At 46.2% G+C, this 25514-nt stretch overlaps 1 protein-coding gene across 1 annotated transcript in view; it reads right to left on the bottom strand.

The window, feature by feature from the left end:
- Positions 1–25514, bottom strand: part of Ephb1 (EPH receptor B1) — a 420387-nt gene that overhangs the window by 10940 nt on the left and 383933 nt on the right. The window contains exon 13 of the mRNA XM_040269826.2: positions 2089–2238. Within this exon, the coding sequence (XP_040125760.1) occupies positions 2089–2238 (150 nt within the window). The remainder of the gene's footprint in view (positions 1–2088; positions 2239–25514) is intronic.

Below are 25514 nucleotides of genomic sequence, written 5' to 3'. Positions count from 1 at the left end.
CATTGGGGGGGTGGAGCTCCTGGCCGCCCTCGAACTCCTATTAGTGAGTTGCGTGGCAGGTGGTACCTCCCCGACCTTGCACTGGGGAGGGTGAAGTGGAAGAGCGCAGAGCAGTGGAAGCACCAGGGCACAGTGGGTTAAGTTGAGCTCTGATGTTTCAATAAGACCGCAGCTCCTCTCCATAGACTCTGCCACTCTCATTATCTCTGTCAATCAGATCCAAGCGGCAGAACTTCCAAGTTGCTCTCTCTGGCTGACAAACTCTCTGTACATGTTCAAAGACCTTCCTGGGCTCCGGAAGCCCAATTACCAGCACTCCGACTTGCCTGTGCAATTCTCTTCCTTAAAGCCTTTCAATTGTCATCTGAAAAATCCTTTACTGCCACCACCTCCCTGGTTTCTGACAAGGGAGGCTGCAGCCCAGCAGCTGGGAGCCCTTTCTGGCTCTCTCCCAGGCCAGGTAGGAAAAGCCTGCTGAATGGGCATGAAGTCACCTCCCACCTCCCGTCAGGAGCAGAACTGCATCTGGGGCATTGCTTAAGGGCTCCTATTTTGGAGAAATAGAATAAAATTAAAATAAACTGCCATTTTACAGATGTTCCTATTCCCTCTGAGACACAACTCAAACTTCAAATATCTGGGAAGCTTTCCCCACACCACATGTTCCCAAAGCCCTATGTATATGTCACTGGACTTTAAACCAGAGCCAGCATGCACAATGCTTAGCCTCCGTTAGTATGCAAAGACCGTGTGTTGAATGAACGATTTGAGAACTCTGGAAATCGAATACCAGAAATTCTACTTGTTTTCAGCATAGGTGACTGCATTGACCGAAAATATCTTGAATGTCAAATCTTGCCTGTCAGTTTTGTAATCCATTCTCTCTGTGTGTTGAATTGTTCTTAATCGGATTAAGGTCTCTGGGTGGGATGAGATGGGTCTGCTTTGTCTGGCTAACATTTCTTACTCATCTAGCAGATGGTATGGATGGAACCAGCGTGCAGTTGATTTCAGGAAAACAGTCTTGGCGTCAACTCTGCCACTTACTGATTGGATACGCTACAGGAGCAGAGGCGAGGCATGGATAATCACAGATAATAGAAGACCTAAACGCCACCCATGGTTGGCATTGGGACCTGGTTAAAGATGCAGCCATTTTACCCACTCAGGCCCACTTTTCACTAGCTTCTGAGTTCGTCAGAGTCCCACATGGACTTTGCCAACTAGAACCCTCTCACCTCCAAGGGCAGGGTATGTATTCAAAACACAAGCCTGGGCTGGGAACAGCCCAGGTCAAAGATAGCACTGAAATTCAGGCAGACTTCTGATTGGGGCCTTATCAAAGCAAATCACCCTAAAAAGCCTTCTTCACCCTTCTATAACTATGGAGCAAAGATTCCCATTTGGAAAGCCCCCAAACCAGGTATCGGATGATCTTTCACTTTCCTCTCCCACCTTGACCCTGAAGGCTGGGCTGGAGGGACGGTGAAGGCTGAAGCTGACTGGCTTTGGGAAGCTTTCTCACAATGCTCACAGACAGTAGATTCTCAGGGAATAGCACCACTTTACAGTTCCTTGCTGAGGATGCAAATTCCCCATAGAAACTGCAGCTGGCTCAAAGCAACACAGCTGTGAGATGCAGAGCAGGGTGGGAACCAGGCTCTGGTGCTCAGACTAGTGCCCCTTTCCTTCTTCTCCCTTATCACTTATGCAAAAAGGAGAAGTCACAGTCTGGGCCCTGGGACGCAGGGTAGAAGTCTCTGCTTAGTTTGAGCCTCATCTACTCATGATCCATGGCCATTCTGAACCAGCCCTTTGCCTCCTTGTTGGAGTCTGTGGCCTAGGCACCTTTGCAGACCTTGGGTTTGCAGGCCTTACAACTGTCACTGTCCATGATGGGCTTTTTTTTTTTTTTATTTTATTAGTTTCAACCTTCATGCCAAGGGTGTCACTGTATCCTCTTGCCCTGGACACTTTGAGTTCACATTATGAGACTTTAAGCTGAAAACATATAGGGAGGCTTGGTAGCTACTGCATGTGGGAGCCTCGGGTAGGTGTTTGTGGCAACCAAGTGCAGCCGACACTCACATCTTGGTTGGACATATCCCAGTAGGGCCTCTCTCCAAATGACATGACTTCCCACATGACAATCCCATAGCTCCAGACGTCACTGGCTGAAGTGAACTTGCGGTAGGCGATGGCCTCTGGAGCCGTCCATCTCACGGGGATCTTCCCTCCCTGAAAGAAGGAGAAAAAAAAAGTGGTCAGCGTGACCAAGGGAAACAGGCCTGAGCATGCTCCCACACCCCGACTCCCACATCTTGTGAATAGGATATGTCAGGATAGCCCTTGCCCTCTAGACAAGGGACAATGTTGTACTTAAATAGAGGAACTCAAGGGGATTGTCATGGCCTGTGCTGGTCTCATGCCATATGTGAACTTGTCACATGCAAGGGGGGGTGGCAGGTCCTGAGACACCATTTCCTCCACTCCCACTCTCTACATACTGGTTCTAAGGTGGCTGGCAGGAAAGTGGGTATGAGGACACTGTAACTGTCATGAACTCACTGGTACCACAGGACACTTACCACCCAAAATACACAATTGCCCACTGCAAGGTAAAAGCCACAACCCTTGGGTCAGAAGGAAACAGAATGAAACCAAAAACAAAGAGGACTGGTGAGGTCCACCTCCCAGAGGATTCTCCCATTGCAGGATCATGCCGGGCAGCTCTTCTGCCCCATTTCCACTGGGCCCAGTTCTAGGGAAAAGGTTTCCCAGATTCTACACACAGTCCCGGATTGCAATGGACCCAGGGCCAGGGTCACCCACGTGCTGCTTGTCCTGCCTGCCCCGTAGCAGAGGTCAGACCCTGTGAGGCTGAAGATCTATTTGTAAAGGTTACCCTTGGGTATATGTCTTCTCCTTGCCCCCCTAACCTACACTGGGTGTTTCTACATTGGCACTCTGCTTGGCCCTTAGCTTGGCTGCCAGCCCTTGGCTGGTGTTGTGTACTTAAGGAGTTGAAATCCATCCATCCATTCACGGTCCCATAACAAGCCATGAGCATTGCTTTGTGCCAGATCCAATCTGAGGAAGACCTGGGGCCCAGAGATGAGCCACCAGGGTCTCTGCCCTCAAAAAAACAGAGAATTGTGTAGACCAGAAAGCAAAACAATTAAAGCCTATAATCCCAGCTGATTGGGAGGCTGAGACAGGAGGATCAGGAGTTCAAAGCCAGCCTTACGAACTTCGAGGCACTAAGCAACTCAGTGAGACCCTGTCTCTAAATAAAATACAAAATAGGGCTGGGGATGTGGCTCAGTGGTGGAGTGCCCCTGAGCTCAATCCCCATAACCCTCCCCCCTCAAAAAAAATATTTGAAAATGGGACAGTGAGGATTAGGGTGAGTGTGGGGGATTCTGAGAATGGCCAGGAGAGTTAGGGAGGCAGTTTCTTTGGGGGAGTTAAGAGCTCTGGGGCCTTTGGCTAGGCTTGAACACCAGTGCCACCCCTTTCTACCTGTGTGACTGTGGCAAATAACCTAAGCCTGACCTCTCTGTGCCTCTTTCTCACCAGCACCTGCATAGTTGGGACATTGTAAGGTGAACTAGTCAATGTCATATAGTGCTGGGGATAGGGCCTGCTATAGACAGTAAATGCTGTGCTTGTGTTAACTGTTATTTTCACTATGCTCAGCCCTAGAGAATGGGTAGAAAATTACCAGGCACAGTGACAGGAGGGAGCACATGGGAACTGCAAGGGATTCAAGATGGCGGAAGTAGGGGATGCCTAAGGGGAAGTAGGATGAGGGGAGGGTGGAGCAGCCCTGCACAGATGCTCCTACATCTGTGGGGTCACACCAGGGCCTCCAGCCAAAGCACCATCTCTAGAACCAATCTGCCCCTTATTTTTGATTATTCACGCCAAAGGCCAAGATTTCACCCCCACACTACTTTCCCTAGGCCTGAATTCCACGTCACTCCATAATTCCTGAAGCCTGGGACCGCGGGGCTGGCTACACAGAGTGGGGACAGCAGCACCCTCCCTCCCCTGGCTTCATGCTTCACTTGGAGGAGGCTATTTTTTGATCTGTTTGAATAACCAAAGATAGAGTGGACTTTAGCAAAACTACCTTTAAAATGCATGAATGTTCATCTGGGGGTCGGGGGGTGGGGGAGGCAAAAAAACCGCAATGTGTATCTTTATCCAGTTTCCCATCAGGGCCTGGGGGGGAGTAAAGGCAACCAGGCCTAGACCTCCACAGGCACACATCCAACTTTCTGCAAAGAAGACAGTGCTGATTTCCCTGAGGATGCTGGCAGGCTTTTGTGGTGGGAGAAGTCCTCGGCTCAAATGCCAGCCATGCGACAAATGCCTGGAGGGCAGGCGGGGGCTTCGCAGCCCAGGATGCTGGGTTCTCACCCTCTCCCCGGTATGAATGCATTCACTAGTTTGATCAACATGGTATCCATGGCTGGCAAGAGAAGTGAAAAAACCCATCCAGGGGAGGAGGAGTCATCAGACACCTGGAGGTCAGCATCTGATGGCCTGCGGACACCATTCCTACTTCGCCATTAGGGGAAGGTTTGCTGCCACATCTTGAGATGGCTGGAGCTCCCCGAAAGGAGAGGGACTTTAACTTTCTCCAAATACTGGGGTTAAATGAGGTAGGAGAGAGCAGGAGTTTAATTAGTATGAGTGTGTGTGTGTGTGAGAGAGAGAGAGAATGAGATTCCGTGTGAGTGAGAACTTATTGCTGTGTGTGTGCAAGACAGAGAGACAGAGAGACAACTTGGCAGTGAGCATTTGTGAGTGGAAGGAAGCGAGGGCTCGCTCTCCTTCACGTGGGGTTTGTGTGTGCGGGTGGGGTGGGGGGAGAGAAAAGTGTAGCTCTTCTGAATTTCAAAGAGGCGATTTGGGAGTCTGGAAGTGTCCTCCTCTGCCAAGTCTGGAGCAGACCCTAGGGGCTGTCAGTGACAGCTGTTGAGCTGCTCCCTCTTGCATGTAAAGTGGCAGTGCCAGGCCCACTGGCGAGGAGCCCTGAGCCCTCCCGCCACCTTGCGCTGTTGGGCCTCACTGAACACGGAGCTTGGCCTGTCACCCCCGCCTCCATCCCAGCAGGTGGCTGAACCTTCCAGAAGAGCCACCCTGGACAGGCAGGTGACAGCTTGTCATGACCAGCTCTCCTACTCAGCTGAAGAGCAGGGGGACACTGACCTCTGAGGCAGAACAAAAGGAAATGCAAAGTCAGGGGAGCCGGGCGGGCGCCTCCCTTCAAACTTCCCTTACATCATAGCCGCAGCGTTGCCTTCTGATGCTCAGAGGTAATTAAGGTGATGATTGTGATTATTTAACTTGTCCTCAATGATGTGACAGGAAATCTATTAATTTAGAGGCTCGTGACCAGCCCTGTGGAGGGGACAGAAGTAAAGGACGTGGGACGTGGCTGTAGCAGTCAGGGCATCTGCTAGCCAGAAAGGTCTTGCTGCCCAAAGAGGGAGTATGACCAGAGCAGGGGTCAGAGCATGGACATGTCTGCAAAATGCTAGAAGAGTCCCCTGCTGTCCAAAGTAGGCTGGAAGAAGGGACATGGTGGGGGCATGGCTGGCTCTGTTGGTAGTAGGGAAGGACTCTCAGGGTGGTGCAGAAGGATGGGGAGGGCCCACTGGGACAGAACCACCACAAGGGTGTAGAAGAACTGAAGAGAGCCCTGTCCCTGGATCAGGTATTTAAGCCACTTGATAACTCACTTCCCCCAAGATGCTAAGGGCACAGTCTGCATTCTTCAGGGAACAGTTTCCTGGAGTTGCCACCGAGGCCACTATTGGGGTATGGGGGAGAAAGAAAAGGAGGAGTTTCCTGTAAGATTCCAGACACTGACCTTCCACATACAGCTTTTCAAGAGACGGTTGTGTTGTCAAGATCTTCTTCAAACATTCAAAAACCACTGCTTCAGAATCATCAGGTTTCAACTCAGACTTGAGAAAAAGTGAAGAGCGTGTGTGTGTGTGTGTGTGTGTGTGTGTGTGTGAGTGTGTTTGTGTAGAATTTTATGAACTAAGAGAAGATATCTCTCAGTGGACTAATCCTAACCCAGCCATCTTCAGGATCACCTGGTAATGTGCATCTATACCTGCCAGCAGGTGTGATATCAACAGGCAGAAGGTGTCAGTGAAAGGGGCACTTTAGTCCTTCAGCCTCAGCCAGTATGCAACAGACATCGATGCATCTATGTAGGACCCACTGTGTGCCCAGCACCCTGCTAGGGACATGATTGTGATGAGACTGGCCTTCACCCACAAGAGGCAATGAATATCCCTAATGCCACATAGCTGTATTGCTCTTGCCATAGTGAGACTAGATAGTCCTGGTTCTGGCGCTTACCCAACTGGTAAGTTTTCTAGGCCAATGAGTGATTCACCTTGCTAATAGCTTGTCCTGACGAAGCCCATAAGGTAGTATGTTAGTAATTGGATGTATTTGGGTATTGCTCTTACTTTCATCCACCATTTTGTGTAAGACTAAGTCTCAGTGGGATTATGGCAAGAATCCAAGGCACTCATGCATACTGAGTATAATGTTCACTCAGTGGAATAGTGGAATCATGCTGCAAGCATCCTCTGCAGCTTTGAATGACAGGTTTAAGACCAAAAGCATCATGCACTGGTTCTTAATTCCATAAGCCCACTGCTCCAAAAGGTTCATGCTATATGGAACATATTGGGATTGTGAAAATCTATTATGATAGATACGTGAATCATACTGTGTATTATTGGTAAGGTTAAGCCAGAATTTATTGAGTGTTGTTGATTGAATTAAGCTCAAGATATGCTGAAGTCCTAACCTGTGATACTTATGAATGCAACGTTATTTGGAAATAAGATCTTTGCAGATCTAATCAAGTGAGGATGATTCACCTTGGAGGACTGCTCCTTGCCAGCATGCCTGGGGAAGAATTTTATCTTTGCTCTATCAGCATTGTCCTCAGACCTGGGTGGCAACTCCAGGCTTGGGTAGCTACATCAGAAGTTGAGGACCATGGCTGGAGACAAGGCCAAGCCATCTGCATACCTGTAGGCCTAGCCCAGGGGTTCTCAAGTTCGTCTGCCATTAGCATCACTCAGGGGAAGTTTTTTTTAGTTTTTTAAATGCCATGGGTACTTTAATTGATTTAGATTTCTAGGAGTGGGGCCCAAGCATTAGTATTGGTAGATTTTTAACATGAATCACTGAATTAGATTACAATAATTGGTAAGTGGTTCTAACATGCAGCCATTAGTCACAATCACCGGATTAGCAGTGTTTCTTGGATTAGAATGTCCATCAGCATCATCTGGAGGGCCAATAAAACTGGCCTTAACTGACACTTTCAAGTTTCCTGGTTCCGAGATAGGGTCTGAGAATTTTTAACAGATTCCCAGTGTGGTTATCATTCTTTGAGAACCACTGGCATAGATCAAACCACCGTAAGTCATGTGTTGCATGAGAGTTCATCCCCAAAACCAACTCCGATCATTGTTAGTGGCTGGGTGAAGAAGGATTCTGAGGTTTCACTTGGGTTTAGTCAAGGGTTCTGTCTAATAACTATACATCAAAACTGCCTGAAGCATTTTAGAATAAACTTATGTTTGGGTATCACTCCTAGGGATACTAAAGGTATTAAAATACTCATGACATTAAAAAAAAAAAAAATTCCCCCAGGTGACTCCCATGAGCAGCCAAACTGGAGAAAGTTCTGGCTAGGCCTTCTGAGTAGACAGAGAAGACCGGTATTTGTTTTGATGAGGAATGTCACTGTGGGTGAGGGCCTGGGTTACTAACTGCTGTACAGCCACATTGCGCTTAATTTCAAAAGATCTTAAAATGATGAAAAAGGAACGGAAGGAGAAGTTTACATGGTACATCAAGAGTCACTTGATATAGTTGGCAGATTGGACACTCCCCCTTGGGGCATTGACCATCCTGACTGGACAGTTGACCAGACTAGGTGAGGTTGTTTGCCCATTAGGACACAGATGGCCTGCCCTCAGGGTGCATCCATGTGACACATCCCCTCCTGCTCCCCTGTCACTGTCCACTGCCCTGGACCAAAAGGTCTAATCCGGACCCCAAGCGCTCAATGAGAAAAGTATTTCAGAATGAATGTCTCCATTTAAAAGCACTCTGAAGCACGCTAACCCATTTTCCTTAACCTAATCGGCAAAGAGATTTCTTCTTCTTTTTTTTTTTCTCAGATAAGACCTGTATCCGTCAAGCAGGAAAAGAAGTTTCTGCCTAAAAGGTTATCTATCTCTGAGAGTTACCAACTTCTAACAGCCAGTGCAAATTGCTGCTGGCTGTTGAATTGCAACCGAGTCTGTATAATAAAGAGGCTGTTCTCGGTTCCCCAGGACTCCCGGAATTTGCATGAAAACAGTCTCTCCATCTTCTGAAAGGTTCATCTGGCCCTGCTGCTTACTTCTTTCCAGAAGCCACAATCTTGATGGTGACACTGTAATTTATGACAGAGCTAAGGATTATAACGCAACACACAGAGAACAAGGAGGACTTTGGGGGCGGGGGAGGCCGGCTCCAGGTGCAGGTGAGCTTCAAGAGGGGGGTGGTCTCGTTTGTCATGCAAATGGCACAGGAGGCTGAGGAAAGGACTGGGAGGAAAGATGACCCTGGAAAAGAGCACAGGGCTGGCTGCAGAAGAAACTTGTTTCTAAACAGAATGTTTTTCAAAGCTTTTCTTGAAGCATTAGCTATTCCTCCAAAATAAATGACACAACGTATTTCGTACTAGTAATAAAATATGTGATTTGAATAACTACAAATGGAAAGATTTACAGTCGGTGGGCTCGGGGGGCTCCTCTCCCCTGAGCTTTGTGTGTGCTGAAACCCTTCAGTGAGACGCTGGGAGAGGTAATTGCAGCCCAAACATCATTTTCCAGCCGCTCGAGAGAAAGGCCTATTTGGACATAAATTAACTAAAAATATGCGGATGATAGTGTGTATTTCATGTGCGAAGAACAGAAAGGCCACTTGGTGACGTTTTTCCAACTGAAAAAAAAAAAATCCTATTCTTCAAACAGACGTCGTTTCTCTGTCCTGCACGGCAGGGTAAACAGCTGTCTTTCATTACCCACACCCCAAACAGTTTCTGAAGGCTGTATGCAGGCAGTATTATTTTTTTTTTCTCATCATACAGCATTTTTGAGTTTATAATTAAAAAAGTAAGAGTGGAGAGACAAAAAGCTAAGTAATTTGCTATGTGTTTTCCATCATTTGACAAGCATGCAGGTGGAACCCTCTTTGGGTCAGGCCAGTCAATAGAGGGAAAGGTGGCAATGTTGCTTCAGTCCTGAGAAGGAGGCTGTTCAGGGAATCCAGCCTTCAGCGGCTCAGTAAAGGTACAAGCTGGGTTTTTCCTAATCACCAGGGAGGGAACCAGGCACACCCCCCCCACACACACACACCCAGTCTAGTGAGCTCGGATGTACCTGTTCTGCTGCTGAAAAGAAAATGCCCTCCTCTAAGGGGGATGAGGGTGGGGCCAGAGGCCGCTAGGCTCTCTGGATGACAGATTGGCATGGGGGACAAGGGAGTAGAGGACAGAAAGGGGTAAGGAAGAGACTTAAAGGTCACTCTGTTGTCTACTTTTCATTTCCTGGGCCATGGCCAGGGTGTCCTCCTAGCTTCACTGAGCCTGGCATGAACAGGGCTTTCTCCTTGAGCCCCTCTGCCCCCGACATGCCTTCCTGTTGCCCTCCTCAGCCCTAAGAGACCATAGTCTTCCTCTCCCTTTTCAAGCAGGCTGTTTGCTGCATCAGGAACTGCATGGCTTGTCCACACATCTCCATGACCCCTAACTCTGTTAGGCCATGATGACCCTCCTGCCTCTGTCTCCTATGACTCTCCCATGATCCTTTGTCACACCTCTCCCATTCCATTCCTACTCTTGTGCATGGAGGGTTCTTGGGCTTCCGGATACCTAGAGGCAGGACTGCTTCTTCTATGGCCCCACAGTGGGCAGGGGCTCCTGGATGAGCAGCAAGAGGGAAAATAGCTGAGTTGGCTGATTTTTCTGTCTCTGGAAAAGGCTGGGTCTCTCAGATGGAGGCTTGCCTCTGCTCTGCCATCTTGGAGACCTTTTCCCAGCTCTGTAAGGAACCTCACTGAATTTATCCCAAAGTTCAATATTCCTACTCCTTTTACAAGACATAAGCATCTGATAGACTGGTCATTGATGGTTATTTTAATACGTAAACTAGGTATATTCCTTATTGTAATTTTGGGGAGTGGGATACTGGGGATTTAACCCATGGGCAATTTACCACTGAGTCATATATGCAGCCCTTTATATTTTTTATTTTGAGACAGGGTCTCCCTTAGTTGCTTAGGACCTCACTAAGTCGCTGAGACTGGCCTCGAACTTGCAATCCTCCTACCTCAGCCTCTCTAGCTCCATGGTGTGCACCAGGAGGCCTAGCTCACTTTGTGATTTTTTTTTTTTTTTAAAGAGAGAGTGAGAGAGGAGAGAGAGATAGAGAGAGAGAATTTTTAATATTTATTTTTTAGTTCTTGGCGGACACAACATCTTTGTTGGTATGTGGTGCTGAGGATCGAACCCGGGCCGCACGCATGCCAGGCGAGCGCGCTACCGCTTGAGCCACATCCCCAGCCCTCACTTTGTGATTTTTGATGCCTGATCAATGTCCACTAGGCACACCTCTAGTCCCTTTCCTGCTTCCACCCTCCAACAGCTATTTTATAACAGCTGATACATGTTAAACAGCTGAACTCTTCAGGCTCCTGAACTGTGCTTTCTTTTTGGCTCAGCTTCTTCCTCAGACAATCCCAGCAGTTATAACCAAGTCACTTAACCACCTTGTCTTACTGTCTACACCTGCCAACGGGGATAATGATGTTTAATTATCTCAGAGGGGTGGATGAGGCCCTGGTAGCTAATGCTGGTGGAATGCGAGTGTGTGTGTGTGTTGTGGGGGGGCGCTGCTTCACCTGCTTCCCAACAGGACCCCTGTTCTCTGGGCTGCCTATCCTCCTCTCCTGGCAGATGAGCAATGGCCAGGGAGGGACAAAGCCACCTCCAAAGACCAGGCAGGGAGGCCAGCTCCTGCCTCCACACCTGTGATGTGAGCTAGGTATTCCAAGCCTCCTTTGTCCCTAGGAATGGGGTTGTCCTGAACCCACACCTGAGTAAAGGTGGAAGGGGCTCTGACACCTGATCCTTCCATTCCAAATCCATGCTGCCTTTCTCTCCCCCTGGATAAAGTAAAAGAAGAAGGGACAATAAACAGAAAATCATGTTCCTCTGTATGAAAGGCAATTGGCATTTTTTCTTTCCCAAAGGTGCGGGGCCAGGGGTGGGGGGGGACCAGGATGGACTTCTGTTCCAACTTTCCCAGAGAGATGAAGCCCCATCTCTCTCCAAAAACATTTATTGCTTCCTCTTTTAAATAAAGCATTAACACGCATGGCATACGTGTTGGGAATAAGAGGACCGATGGATGACATCTTGTGTGAGGAAGGGGATGTAGAAATAGGCGAATCTCACAGACTGTGGCAAGCGGACAAGTTGGCAAAGGGCTTGGGAAAGAAACTGCCACCCAGACTGGAAATCTGAAAATTGTGCTCATCACCACGAGGTGCAGATGGACGTCGTGCGTCTCCAGATGTGACATCCAGAAAAGGACACACTATCGTTCACGTAATGCATAATGCAGAATCCGGGTCTGATCACGAGGAGATACCAGACAAACCCAAAGGAGGGAGGTACTATTAAAAACACGTGAAGGGTATTCTTTAAAAATGTCAATATCATTTTTTAAAAATTGAGAAAATATTCCTGATTAAAAGAGACTAAATAGACATGACAATAAAGTACAATATCTGATCCTAGACTGAATTCTGTACTACAGCGGGAAAAAGTGCTTAAAAAGGACACTTTGGGGAGTTGTGGCTCCGTGGTAGAGCACTTGCCTAGCAAGGGTGAGGTACTGGGTTCGATCCTGAGCACCACATAAAAATAAATGAAGGCATTCTGTCCATCTACAACTACAAAGAAATTAAAAGAAAAAAAGACACTTTTGAGGTCAGTTAACAAAATTAGAATATAGAGAGTAGATAAAAGTCTCTATGTTAAGTTACTAAGTTTGGTAACTAAACTATAGTTATGTAAGGGGATCTCTCTATTCTTAGAAAATACACAGAGAAGTATCTGAGGATATAGATGTATATGTAATGTATTTTCCAAACATTCAGGAAAAAAAAATATTTTGCAAAGGTGGAGACTGAGGGAAATAAAGAAATGAGTTAAAATAATAACACTATGTGAATAATCTGGGCAAAGTTTATATGGGTGTTGTTTGTATTATTTTCACTTCCAGAACTTTTAAGTTCGAAATTATTTTTTAAAAATTTAAGTGTGTAAATTCTTTGGTCCAGCAGTTGCTCTTCTTGATATTTAATTTACAGAAATATCCATATAAGCAAACAGAGATATCTATGTAAGCATACACACTGAAGCACTATTTGAAATAATATATCAGAAGCCACAGAGATGACCATCCAAAATGAGCTAGTGAAATAGTTTCTACGGTTAATTCAAACACAGGATGCCTGAGAAAGAGCCTGAGAAACAAGTCCACAGGGGCAGCAGCAAAAGGTCTACCAGGGCATGAAGTAAGGTCATGGTCAAGTAACAAAGGAGGCCCAGAAACCAATAAGTATGTACAGTATGAGGCCATTTTTGAGATCACAAAAATATGCATAAATCAATACATACCCTCACATACTCTAAGGTTAAGGAAGAAAAAAAAGAAAGAAAAAGAAACACACCAAACTATAATGATAACTTTTGAGAATTGGGAAGGGAAAGTCCGATTCACTTTTTACTTTAAACACAGTTTTGTTTTTTGATGTTGTTAAGCATTGTTTTTATAAATAAAACCATGATAACTTTTTTTTTTAAATACAACATTCTGGAGACTTCTTTGGGTTTCTTTCTTCAGAAGGGCTGATTTTCCAAGTTGGACCAGAAAGTCCCTATTTTCTGCCTACTCTGGGATTAGTTCTCCCCCAGGTGAGGGCAAAAGTCTGATGAATGAGATTGGTTACAACAGCTACTAGGAGCCAGAGGGCAAGAGTCAAGTTCAAGGTTGGGAGAGCAGAAACCGAAGGGTCCCTTCTTCCTGCCATGGGGCAGCAGTATTACACCCAGGGTTCTATGGGCCATTCTACTTGGCATCTCAGGTCTCCTGGGACATGTTTGCCACTCATTTATTTCTTAATTCCACAAACGTGTTCAGAGCAGTACACAAAAGCTTGGGGACACTGTGATAGGAAAGGAAGCCAGGCTTGCTGCTAGGAGAAAAGATTGTAACTGGTATATAGGAGGAGGGTGGCGGAGGCTTTGAAGGGCTCCTCAGCTGGATGGGGAGGGACTGATGTGGTGCGGAAATAGTTTGTAAGAACAGTGTGTTGGGCCCGGTGGAGTTTGGACTGTGGGCCAAGCTGTCCAAGGGTGTTCTCATTCTGTTGGTCCATGCAGGCTTGCACTACAGGATCCTCCCTTGGGGGCATGCTAGAGTGCCCCAGCTCTGTTGGAGCTTGGCTTGCATCTCACCTGTATTTTCCCCATTCATAGGTCTTTCTATATTCTGATGTACCCTAGGATTCACTTTTTATTTTCCTAGTCCTTAGAGTACCAATCCCTGGGTGAGTTTGGTCTCACATTCCCAGACCTAACTTTCACCCAACCTGGTGGGTCCAGAGCCCCAGGTCGTTGCTTCTCTGCTTGGGCCATAGGAGCCCATAGATAGATTTATGTCCCAAAGGAGGAAAGGAAGAAGAGACCCTTGGGTTTTTCTCTCTCCTAGTCCCAGAGTTTCCTCTTCATCTGTTGAGTCTTGATGGCTGTTAGCATCATGCCCACTCACCCAACTTGGGGCCTTCCTGATCCTCCCTGAAAATTCTGTTTAGAAGGGCAAGGCTTAGAGTGATGAGCCTTCTGCCGAAGCTCAAAGACTTGCTCAGATCTTTGCAGTGTGTGTCAATTCTTTGGTCCGGCAGTTGCTCTTCTTGATATTTAATTTACAGAAATATCTATATAAGCATGCAGAGGGCTCAGATCCAGTGCATCTTGGGCTGGTGAACTGTGGGTCCCAAAATATTTTCCATCTCCTCTAGCATCATGGCCTCCCAAAGCTGAGAACTCATCATATTTACTGTGTTGCAGGAACCAAAACTCAGAAGACAATCCTTAGCCACAGTTAAGAACAGCCCATGGGAGGTTCCAAGATCTGTGACTTTTGTGCATAGTAAGTAGAACTTTCTCATCTGGCTGTATTGACCCTGGAGCTTCTTTTATCCTATTTCAGAATCTCCCAAGGCCAATAAGACTTTTACCTTCCCAGACCCTCAAGACTATATTTACTGCTTATGACAAAGGATGGGTGGGATGAGGACAGTTTGGGGGCAGGACATCCTAGCTCTGGAGCAGAGTAGACATGAAGATCAACGGGAATTAAAGAGCCAGCGTATCTCTGGGACAGAGAGGAGCTTGTCAGCTTGCCACCTCTTCCTGCCATTTCCATCCCCTGAGTAAACCACAGACTGACAGGTGTGAGCAGAAAGGTGTGAACTAGAAAGGTGTGAGCAGAGTAGAGACAGGTGGGATATCACACCCGAAAGGTCACAGCCTAGAACAGGGATCAACAATCTGGGAACACACGAGAATCTTAATGTTGTTGCTCAAAGGTCGTGCCAGGGCTGCCCAAGCAAAAATCAAAGACAGTATGATCTTCAGAATGTTATTAGTTTGAGTTTCCATGGAGGGAAAAGGAACATTTGGTCAGCTTGTAGGACCACCCCCAACATCTCCTTGTCAGTGACAAGTCCTGACTGGTATATGGTGGCTGGACTTGGAACACATCATTATAAAGCGATGACAATAAAGACTGGCTTACACAAGACTCATCAATGGATGCTAAAATCAGGGGGAAGATTTGATGAAAAGCAAGATATATGCATGGCTTGATATACCTTCCCACAGATTGCTTATCAGTTACAGGAGGAAAAAAATGTAATATAAAATGTATGTAACTACACATTGGCAAAGTGGGAAAAAACCCTCAGGGGACCAAACTGAATACCACTGAGGGACAGATGGACATGTCTCAAGAGACATAGTCTAGGAAGGGACACAGCATCACTCGGGTAGCATCCTGGCCCAAAATGTAGAACCTGAATCTAATTATAAGGAATATCAGAAAAAAAACCCAAAGGAGAAATGTTTTATTAATGAAAAAAGGTGACCATATGGTTTAAAAAATGTCAATGTCATAAAAAAACAAAACAAAGAAAAGCACTGAAAATATCCCAGATTAAAGGACACTAAAGGGACGTGAAAACTAAAGGCAATATAATGTATGCTAGTCTGTGGTCCCAGGGATTCGATAAAATTAAGTCTGATCCATGGTGTACACTTTTTTATCGATTTTTTTTTTGGTTGTTGTTGTTGTTGTTGTTGTTTTGTTTTGTTTTTGGAAATGTGATCCAAATAAAAAGTATTTTTTTAATAATCCCCTCCTCAAGTGCACAGATACCTTAAAGAGTTCTCTCACCAAACAATGGCATTTCCTATTGAAGTTGCTTTTATAGAGAAGTCAATAAGGAGAGCCCCCAAGCTATTTCTACCATGGCTTCAAATGTAGACAGTAAATAAAAGGTAATGTGGACAATCTCTAACTTTGGAGTGCCTAAAATGTAATAAATGTCCCTGGAATCTCTTTTTTAAAGACCAATATTGGGCAGGGGCTATAGAATCTCCTGTAAGCCTAGAAAAAGTATAATTGGGGACAGAAATGTTGACCTCATAAAATGATCCATTACCATCTGGTTCAATGGCCTATACAGTTCAAATACTGAGTTTGTAGCGGCAAAGCCCTTATTTGAAAAGAAAACTTGGCCAAAGTACAATATCCATGCTAGATAAGAACCTGGCCAGGTCTCCCCACTATCCCAATGCCCTGATTCATTCTGGAACATTCTGGAACATGGAGAGGAAAGCCCTGGCCACCATCTCACACATGGAGAGACTCATGTACAAAGGGAAACCCCACATGTTTTCCTTTCCTTTTGATTCAGGTACTAACAAATTGTTTTCATTTTGTTCTTATTGAAAACTCCAAAAGCATTTCCCCCTGTCTCACAGTTGGGTCTTCTGATGGCCAACTATTTATTAGGCCTAAATGGAGTACACGTTTCCAGAAGGTGAATGAATGCACTCTAATTTTTTTTAATATGGGCATTTCTGCTATAAGGAACACACACATTTTGAAATTATCTCATATTCTGCAAAATTGCACAATAAAATAACAGGATGGATGGGCGCAAACAGTTGGAGACCATTCAAAGTGTAACAAAAACAAGGATCTTGTCAATAACAATAGTGGTTCAGGTAAAATTGCAATGTGCATTTGTACCCAGTGCATCCGTCTGAGGCCTGTTTGCAGACTTAAACTCTGTTTTTTTTGTGCTCCTTTCTTGGAGATGAAGGTCACGGAGGGCATTCATATGTCATAGGGATCAGTTTTGTTCAAATTAAAAGTCCTTCCAGGGTATAGTCTTTTTTATCAAAAATTTAAAATTTTACGCAAGGAAAAAATGTGCTCCGTTTCCTCATCTTACTCTCTGCTCCACCAGATAAGAGTGAAAAATAAAACAGTTCTGGGAACCACTAAACCTGTCATCATTTCACTAACGAAAGGCCCTTTGGTCAGTGGTCAAATTTTTTTTTTTTTTTTAATAAGGTCTTCTCATTAAGCTAAGGCTTTTTCTCTGATTGATTATAAGAAAGCTTGCTACTCTTTGCTGCAAGACATAAATATCCCAGAAGACTAGAAGAGAACCACAGGTCTTCCACACAATACAGACACCTTTTCCCCACTTAGTAGTCATATACTGATTGGCCTTAAAGACACAGGCCCCGCTGCATTCTCATTTTATGAGGAAGCAAGAGCAAATAGATATCAGTCACATGTCCACTGGGCACCACCTGCTGTGCGGGGCACTTGCCATGTTTAACATCATGCAGTTTTCACAATCATACTAAAAATAGATCCTATTCCCATTTTGCAAACGAGAAAACCGAGGCTCGTGAAGTAAATAAATACCCCACCCAGACTATTATATAATGTTAGGAGCAGAGGTGAGGATTTAGATTTCAGTCTCATGGACATCCAAGTTTGTGCTCTTTACTTTACTCTGATTGGGTTTCATTATTAGGACGTTACTACTTGTATTATTAATTGAAAGGAAAGAGTCTTCCCTTGTGAATTATGTTTTGCATATCATGTAATGATGGAATTGATTCCCTTCCCCCAAATCCACTAAGAGTATTTCACTAAGATCCCAAATCATTTACTAATGACCTTGTTTCATCAGCTTTTATAATAATTTTAATTTTGTTTATATTTTATAGGACTTTAGAGGTTTACTAAAACATTCCACATAATCTCCTTCTTGGATCTTTACAAACCATTGTGTGATATAAACCTAGTAAGATTTATTCCATGGGACAGACAAAAATGGAATGCATCTCAGGGAGGTAGAGGAACATACCTTGCTCTTGGCAGAGCAGGGCTCAAACCTTGTTCCCGACCTCAAAGCTCAGCCTTTTCCTTAGAATGGCTGAGGGAACCGTCCTGCAGCTGCTAAGCCGTGGGCACTGAACTGTATGTCCCAAGAGCTGTTGGGACTCATTAGGCCATGTAATTTGAAATGTGATGAAAACACTGACATATAGAACAGCATCTTATTTACTTGTACCAAAATAATTAATACTGAATATTATAAATAACTTATTTTTGGGTATTAGAACTATAGCATGTACAAGAAAAAGTAATGTAGGGAGAACGTAAGGTATGGTCAAGTGATACTAAAGGATTTTCTCTCTACTCACCATGTTTTCTTAACCTGACTGGTACCCTTCTAATTTCTCAGGATGGAATATCTTGCTAAATATTTTATAGCTTTTTATTGGGGGTGTCAATTGAAAAGCATGAGGACTGACATTGTTCAGCTCCTGGGTTCCTAACATCTTGCATGATCTCTGGAGTGGGCCAAATTCTTTTCAAAGAAGTCCTCAGAAATAGTGGAGAGGGCTGGGATTGTGGCTCAGCAGTAGAGCGCTCCCCTAGCATGTGCGAGGCCCTGGGTTTGATCCTCAGCACCACATAAAAATAAATAAATAAAATAAAGGCACTGTGTCTAACTACACCCTAAAAATATAAATATTTTTAAAAAATGGTGGAGCTAAAGTCCGGGCTTCATGATTGCTCCTGGCTAAGGTGTGGGCCGACCCTTGCAATCTGTGCCCAAAACATGAACCTCCAGTAGACAGGAAGTAAGATGATCTACGAGGACAGAATAAGGCAGGTAGTCTCATCCTCTCTGACAGGGAGTGGCAAGATGTGGTTCTGGCTCGACACGGTGGCACACACCTATAATCCCAGCGGCAGGAAGATTGTGAGTTCAAAGCCAGCCTCAGCAAAAGTGAGGTGCTTAGCAACTCAGTGAGACCGTGTCTCTAAAGGAAATATAAAATAGGGCTGGGGTATAGCTCTGTGGCCAAGTGCCTCTGCGTTCATTCCCTGGTACCCCCCGGCTCCTGCCCCCAAGAAAAGATGTGGTTCTGCTGGGGTCAGCCCCAGGCACCATTGGGCTCTGGTTTTGCATTCTAATAGAAAACTCTCAGGCAGTTCATGAAGAGGCCAGCCTTGCCCTTGTGTCTGGGCAAGGGTCTTCTCCCCCTTTCCTCTCCACAGCTCTGCTTCTTGGCTACAAGGGAATAAAGTGACTTGACAGGTCAGTTTGAAAAGATAGTCATTGCTCACCAAGATAAAAACAAGAAAACAAAGGACCTGTCTCCAACAAAGAGAAGCGCTGGCCACAGGGAGAGGTGAGCAGCGGCTTGCACTCACAAGCAGAATCCATGGCTTTGAACTTCTCTTGTGCCTTTTTTCTTTTTATCAAACACCCAGATGGCGTGTACTCTCTAAGTGAGCAGTATTAGTCGAAGTCTACATGGATCTTTTCGCTGAGAACCTTCCTTCCTGTTTCTTACTCTCTCACTTTCTCACAGAAAAGGGTTTCCTGAAAGCTTTAGAGGGAGGATTAAAATGAAATCTTCACCTCTAAAGTCCTCCCCGCACTTCCCCCTGCAGCTAGAGCATCTGCAGTCAGGAGCAGCCTTTGATCAGCTCTCCTGCTCCTACCCTTCCTGGCTCTGGGCTCTCCCTCTAGCTTATTCTCTGACTCAATCTTTCTTTTTTACTTCTGCATCTGTAAATTGTACTGGAAGTGTGTCCCTGGCTGCTTTCAGGGTTCTGAATAGGGTGTCTCCCTGAGGAGGGGGTACCATGCTCCGCCTCGGGGTCTGACTATGGAGTTGAAGGGGCCCAATTTCCCCTCTTCCTGGATCAACATGTTGCTCTAGAGGGAAGGCAACTTTGCTTGGTGAGGGGTGCACAGGCCAGGCCCCAGCAGGTCCTGGAGGCCCTCAAGCCACGTGTTCAGGACAAGGATCCCCACCCTCTGCAGCCACATCTCTAACAATGCACAGGACTCCTGCAGAAGGAGACAGATCTGCAAAGATCCCCACCGTCCCAAGGCTGGTCAGGGCTTCTAAAACCTGAGCACCTGTTATTTAACAAGTCATGGTCACAGTTTCTGTAAGGCAGTGCCCCTGACAGAATGCCCTGGCATCCAGGGAACTAGACAACTGCGAGGTATAAAGTCGGCTCTTTACCTTTTTCTTAAATTTCAAAGCTGTGAAGGATGCTTGGGTGATGTCCCTGAGTCCTGGATTAATTCCAGATGAGTGGCCAAGACCCTCCGTGATGTGTTCCTCCTCACTGTTCACCTGTCCTGGGGGTAGAGTGGCTCTCTAAGGACCTGCATTAGTTTACTAGGTCTGCTCTATCCCAGCTCCACGAATCAAGAGAAATTTGTTTTTTCAGAGCTCTGAAGGCCAGAAGCCTGAAATTAAAGTGTTAGCAGGGCGACGCACCCTCGGAAACCCATAGGGAAAAATCTTTCCTTGCTTCCTCTAGCTTCTGGGGTTTGCTGGCAACACGAGACACATCACTCCTGTCTCTGCTTCTGTCACCACATGGCCACCTACCCTGTGTGCGTCACTGGTTAAGTCTCTTTCTTTGAGTAAGGACACCTGTGACTGGATTTTGGGTCTGCCTGAATCCAGTATGAACTCATCTTAACTGGAGTATTTCAGCAAAGACCCTATTTCCTAATAAGGTCACATTCACAGGTGAGAGGTGGTGGTAAGAACTGCCAAGCATAATTGTGGGAGGGACACAGTTTGACTGACAACAGGGCCCCTCCAGGGCTAACTGGCTCTTTACTGCTCCCTCCCAACACTGGTACCCAGGGTTGTGCTGGTGCTTTCTAGCCACCTAAACCAGACTGTCACCTTCTGTGTTAAACCCTCCACTTCTGTACCCCATAACCTTGTCCAGATGTCCATCAATCCGTCCATTCATCTGTGACCGAGTACCTTTTATGTATCCATTTCTACCACTTAGTTCACATCCACCCAATCGGGGAACCCACTACCTCCTCTTTCTCATATCAGTTGAGGGCCATCTCTCTGTTCTCTAACCTTATGGCTCCAAACTTTTATTTCTGAAACACTCAATTGGAAAAGCAAGCATCTGCCTTAAGAAATGATAAAAACACACTACTGCCAATCAACATATTAAAAATGAAGTTTAATTTCCTTCTCTAGCAGAGGTCCTTACCTCTTGCAAGAAATCGATGATCCTTGATTGATTGGTTCTTTGACTTATTGCCTGACTCTCATGGGGACCTCGGCTGAGAAGGCGAAATCAGGCTTCCACCCTCTCCTAGGAGCACTTGAAACCATAAGGCCTTCCCAGCTAATCCTCTATCTCCTTGTGGGCCTCCCCAACCCAGTTCCTGAACTTGCCTCTGGTGTCTTAGGTTCGGTTCTTCACCCCTCTCCATTAACCCCAGAGGCCAAAGAGGGAAGCAAATCCACTGTGGCCCACTTGGTGCTGCTCACGCAATCCCCACACCTTAATGCCAGCTCAGTGCCACATCCGTTTCTTCCAATGTCCCCTTTGGCTTTTTTTACAGCTTCTCCCAATCCATGCTTGTGGGTGCAATCCCTTACACAGCCCTGCCCTCCATACTCTGTCCTAATTGAGCCAGAGGGTCTGTGGGCAGATGGTCCCCATGAAGCACTGGTCCTCTAGGTGGATGCTTTCCTCCCCGGGGTCTCAGTCCAGGAGCTCCTCAGGAGTCCAGAGATGTACTATGTATGCGCTCCACCCTGTACCCAATCAATTATGTAACCAATGCATAAGTAGAAGTTTAATGTCTATCTTCCTGGTTTTGAAGGAAACTCCAGGCACTCACGTCGGGTTTTGTTAACTGTGTTCTTTGCATATATCAGGTGCTAAACAAACATGTGTTGGCTGGGAGAACAGCTAGCAGGCATTGCATGGGTCACACCCAGGTGGCCAGCCCCTCCCCTTTGAGGACATGCATATGATGGCAGGGCTCTGTCCACTTGCCTGCACACACCACATACCCACCCGTCCAGAGCAGAGAGAAGCCCTGGCAGAGAAACCTGACCCGCCCCTTGTTCCATTCCCCCGGGTGCAGGCTGGCTTGGGCTCTGAAATTCCATACTGATCCCACCCAGGCTAATAATACACAGGCCCTACTAAGAATAATTATGCTGAGTCTTTCTCAAAAGGGCACTTCAGTCAGGGCCTGGTATCCCTAACCCAGCATCTGCTGACAAAGGGACCCAGGGAGAGAGATCAGAGGGAGGAGGAGGTAGAAACGCCCGGAGAAGAATTATTTGAGTGGCGGAGCCTGGGGCAGAGTGACATTTGAATTATTCTTCCCTCAGCTTAATTAACACCAGAGAAGAAATTCCAGGGGACCAGGACTTGGTTTTATTCTGGCTTCAATTAAAGGGTCTCCCTGTCTTTTCCTTGCTTGTCTTCATTCTCCTTCATTTTCCCCACCTGCCCAAGAGACTGAACTGCTTCCTGAGCCCAGTGATTGAATGGAGAGCTAGAAATCATATTTGAAAATGGCTTTATAAGGGAGGCCATGGATCAGAGGGGGAGGAGAAGTAGGATTTAATGTAAAACTCCCAGAAGTGAGGAGAGAAGAAAAGCTGGACCCAGGGACACGAGGCCAGCAAACCTGGCTCTTTCTGAAGGACACGGGCCACAGGCTGAGCTCAGATCTGTAGGGGAGGGGATTGGCTGGACTTAGTGGTGACTTCTTAAAGAAGTGCAGCAAACAGCAGAGCGAGGGGGCTTTTTCCTGAAAAGCTTGCAGGAAGGATTATCTTTGAGATAATTTTCTATTTTCTTTGCATCTTTTAAGTACATTAGAAGAAAAAACAACCTAAAACAGTACTAGTAGCAGTCAAAGTCACTGATCGGTGGTAAGGAAAGGAGAAAAGCCCAGCTATTTATCAAGTGCCTACTTGGAGTGTGTGTGTGTGTGTGTGTGTGTGTGTGTGTTTATCACTGACGGGGATCCTCATTCCAAGTTTGAGGAAAGTTCTCGGAGGCTTCCTGTCCTCCTCCTCACAGACTCCCCTAAGCATTTTTCCTCCCACGAGGGCTGCGCATGTGCATAGCACTGCTGGCCTCTGGTGGAGCAGCACAGTCTGGGCAGCCTGGATAGGCCAACGCCTATTCCCAGCACAGCCCCTTAGACTCCTGTTGCCTCCAGGGAGAGGTGGTGGCAGGTTGGCTCAGGTCTGGCCACTCCGTGGTGGCAGAGGGGGCACACCCCCAAAACCCAACTTCCTCCAAATAGGCTCCTTCCCGAAATTTCCTTCACCTCCCAAAGCACCATTAGCTGGAGACCAAACCTTCAACACACGAGCTTTAAGGGGGCATTTAAGATCCAAACCATATCAACTACTTTCTTTCTTTAAAAAGGTTTACCTAGAAAAGATGAGGCTATATGAATGCAGTACAAGGGACCTCCCATGAGTTCAATGCCAGTTTACTGGACAGAGAGTCATGTGAACAGTGACCAGGGCAGGGCTGTACTAGAGGTTGCTATCAGTTTTTCACATGAGTTCTTACAAACCTAAAAATTTCTTACAAACTCCACTTTATGGGTAAGGTGACGTAGGCTAAGTTTGTCCAGCATAATTTGATCCAAATCCTGCATTCTTTCTACCATACTGAAGAACTGTTTTACCAAAGCAGAGTGAGAGAGAAGGTCCTAAAATGGATCTCCTGCCCCCTTGTCAGCCCACCTTGCTGAACACAGAGCTCAGTTAACTGGGCAGCATCCTATCATGGAATGAAGGTGAATTGTTTTGTGAAAGAAAAGCTTCACAAATTTCTGCTTAGAATCAACTGTGTCTGGAACAAGTCCTTCCCTAGTTGTGGAATAAAGATGGCTGCTGCTGAGCATGGGAATCATGGATGATGGTGGCGGGTGGTGGTGGGGTGAGGGGGCTGCCTATGCTGCAGAGTTCACCAGAGAAGTGGGCCATGGTGTCTGGTGCTCCCAGGGATGACCCTGAGGGAAAAGTTGACCCTTGTCTCATGGAGAGGATGAGGTCTTCATGCCTGGTGCCCCAGAGCAGTGCAGGAAATGAGTCTGAAGAGGAGGAACGGGTGAGCTGTCCCCGAGTGGGAACAGGGAGTCAATGTGGGAAATAAGAGGCAGCAACTGCAAGGCGTGTGTGAGGAAGTGCTGGTCAAGGAAGGATCTGCACAGCTGGAAAACAGCCTTGAAGTCAGCTTCTGCCTCCCGCCAAGAGGAGCAGATGCCAAAGCCACAGTTCTGTTTGAGGTTCACAGAAGGGGACTAGGCAGAGCAGAAAACATCAGCCCGCATGGGAGGAGTAGGGGGACTGTCGGTGCAGGAGGAGTGGGGAGCTTGACACAGAGCAGCAGCAAGGGGGTCAAAGGGGAAGGGGCTGAAAGAGATCAGAGGTGCCTGGAGGACTTAATGCAATTCAGGATAAACCAGGGAGGCCTGCAGGGAGCAGGAGGGACAGGTCTGAGACAGCCTGGGGGCTTCTTCCTACCTGTTCAAGGAGAAAGAAAGCTGGACTGGATGGGTAGAGGTTTCCATTTAGCCAGCCTAAAATCCCTATCAGAGATTTACGGGATCCTGTTGGATCTCTCCTTACTGATGTCAATGGATAATAGGTGGAGATCAGGTTGGGAATGTATGTGAGCCCCCAGTGCAGAGTTCATCAAGGACGTGTCACTTTTTCTAGTATGTGGGAGCCTTTTTCCTTTTTGGTAAAGTTAGACAGGACCAGTAATAATAAGAATGTGACCCGGGAGGTCAAGTGTAGAGAGCTGGTCTATAATGGGAAGCCCGGGATGTTTATTTGAACACACACGACAGTATTCAGAAATCTATCTGCTGAAAGGAAAGTTGTATAAATCATACAGGTGTTCAGAGCCCAGCCCGTCTCGTTGTTGTGTCCCTCTTGGTCGGTGGGGATATTAGGAGCACTTCAGAGCTCTTCCCTAGGTTAGTGGGCTTATTGCAATCATAAGGAAGCACAAAGGAACAAGTTTTATCTGTTCATTATTGGAGGAGCCTGTTGGGAAGAGAAATGCTCCCGGGGCTACAAATAGCAATTTAAAACAGAGAAGGAACACCTGGGGAAAATGTGGGGCGGAGAATTATCTCAGGGTGAGAGCTGAAGGATGAGGGCCTAGTAGGAAAAACTAGAAAGCCTTAATAACTATTAATGAGTCTTCACTTATAAAGTAAAACCAGATGTATTACAAGATGGTGACGTTTAAAAGATCTGGAAAGAACTGTATGGAACAGGGAAATTAGGTGGAGGAGACGGGTCTTAAGGACTGTCTTACAGAAGTGATGATGATGAAGGATTATAAATTGAAGGTTCCACTGTTGGTGCAGAGGAGTATGCTTCCAACGCACAGACTCTCCAGAAAAAGAATAACAAATCCAAGAAGAGAAAAGGAAAGACTACGGAGTTTCTGGAAACTGAACAGCACAAGACTTTACCTTTTGTAGGTTTGGATTATGGGCAGCTGTGGCCACGGTAATCTGCTCAGTGTCAAAACTCCAACAGAAAAAAAACCCACCAACTTTTGGGCTAGAAGAACCAAGGGAAGGAGTCCAGAGTACTGGCCACCAGGGCTGCTGGGGAGCAGGGGGCCCAATTCTCTAGCTGACCCCAGAACCATGCCTGTATGAAAACTAATTGAAAACCTGTATGAAAGATCTGAGCTGTCGCCCACTGCAGATATGACAGTTTGCAGACATGACCAAGTTAATTTCCTGCTAAATCAAACATATCAACACTCTTTGGATCAATGTAACAGAATCCAGAATCTCCACATTATAGCAGTCATGATGTACCTAATTCAAAACTAATAGGTATACCCAGAACCAGGGAAATGTGACTAGTTTTTTATGGGAAA

The sequence above is a fragment of the Ictidomys tridecemlineatus genome, chromosome 3, assembly GCF_052094955.1.
Source record: "Ictidomys tridecemlineatus isolate mIctTri1 chromosome 3, mIctTri1.hap1, whole genome shotgun sequence".
Classification (NCBI taxonomy): domain Eukaryota; kingdom Metazoa; phylum Chordata; class Mammalia; order Rodentia; family Sciuridae; genus Ictidomys; species Ictidomys tridecemlineatus.
Note: the sequence above shows the minus strand (reverse complement) of the source record. Positions and strands in the feature narration are given on the sequence as shown.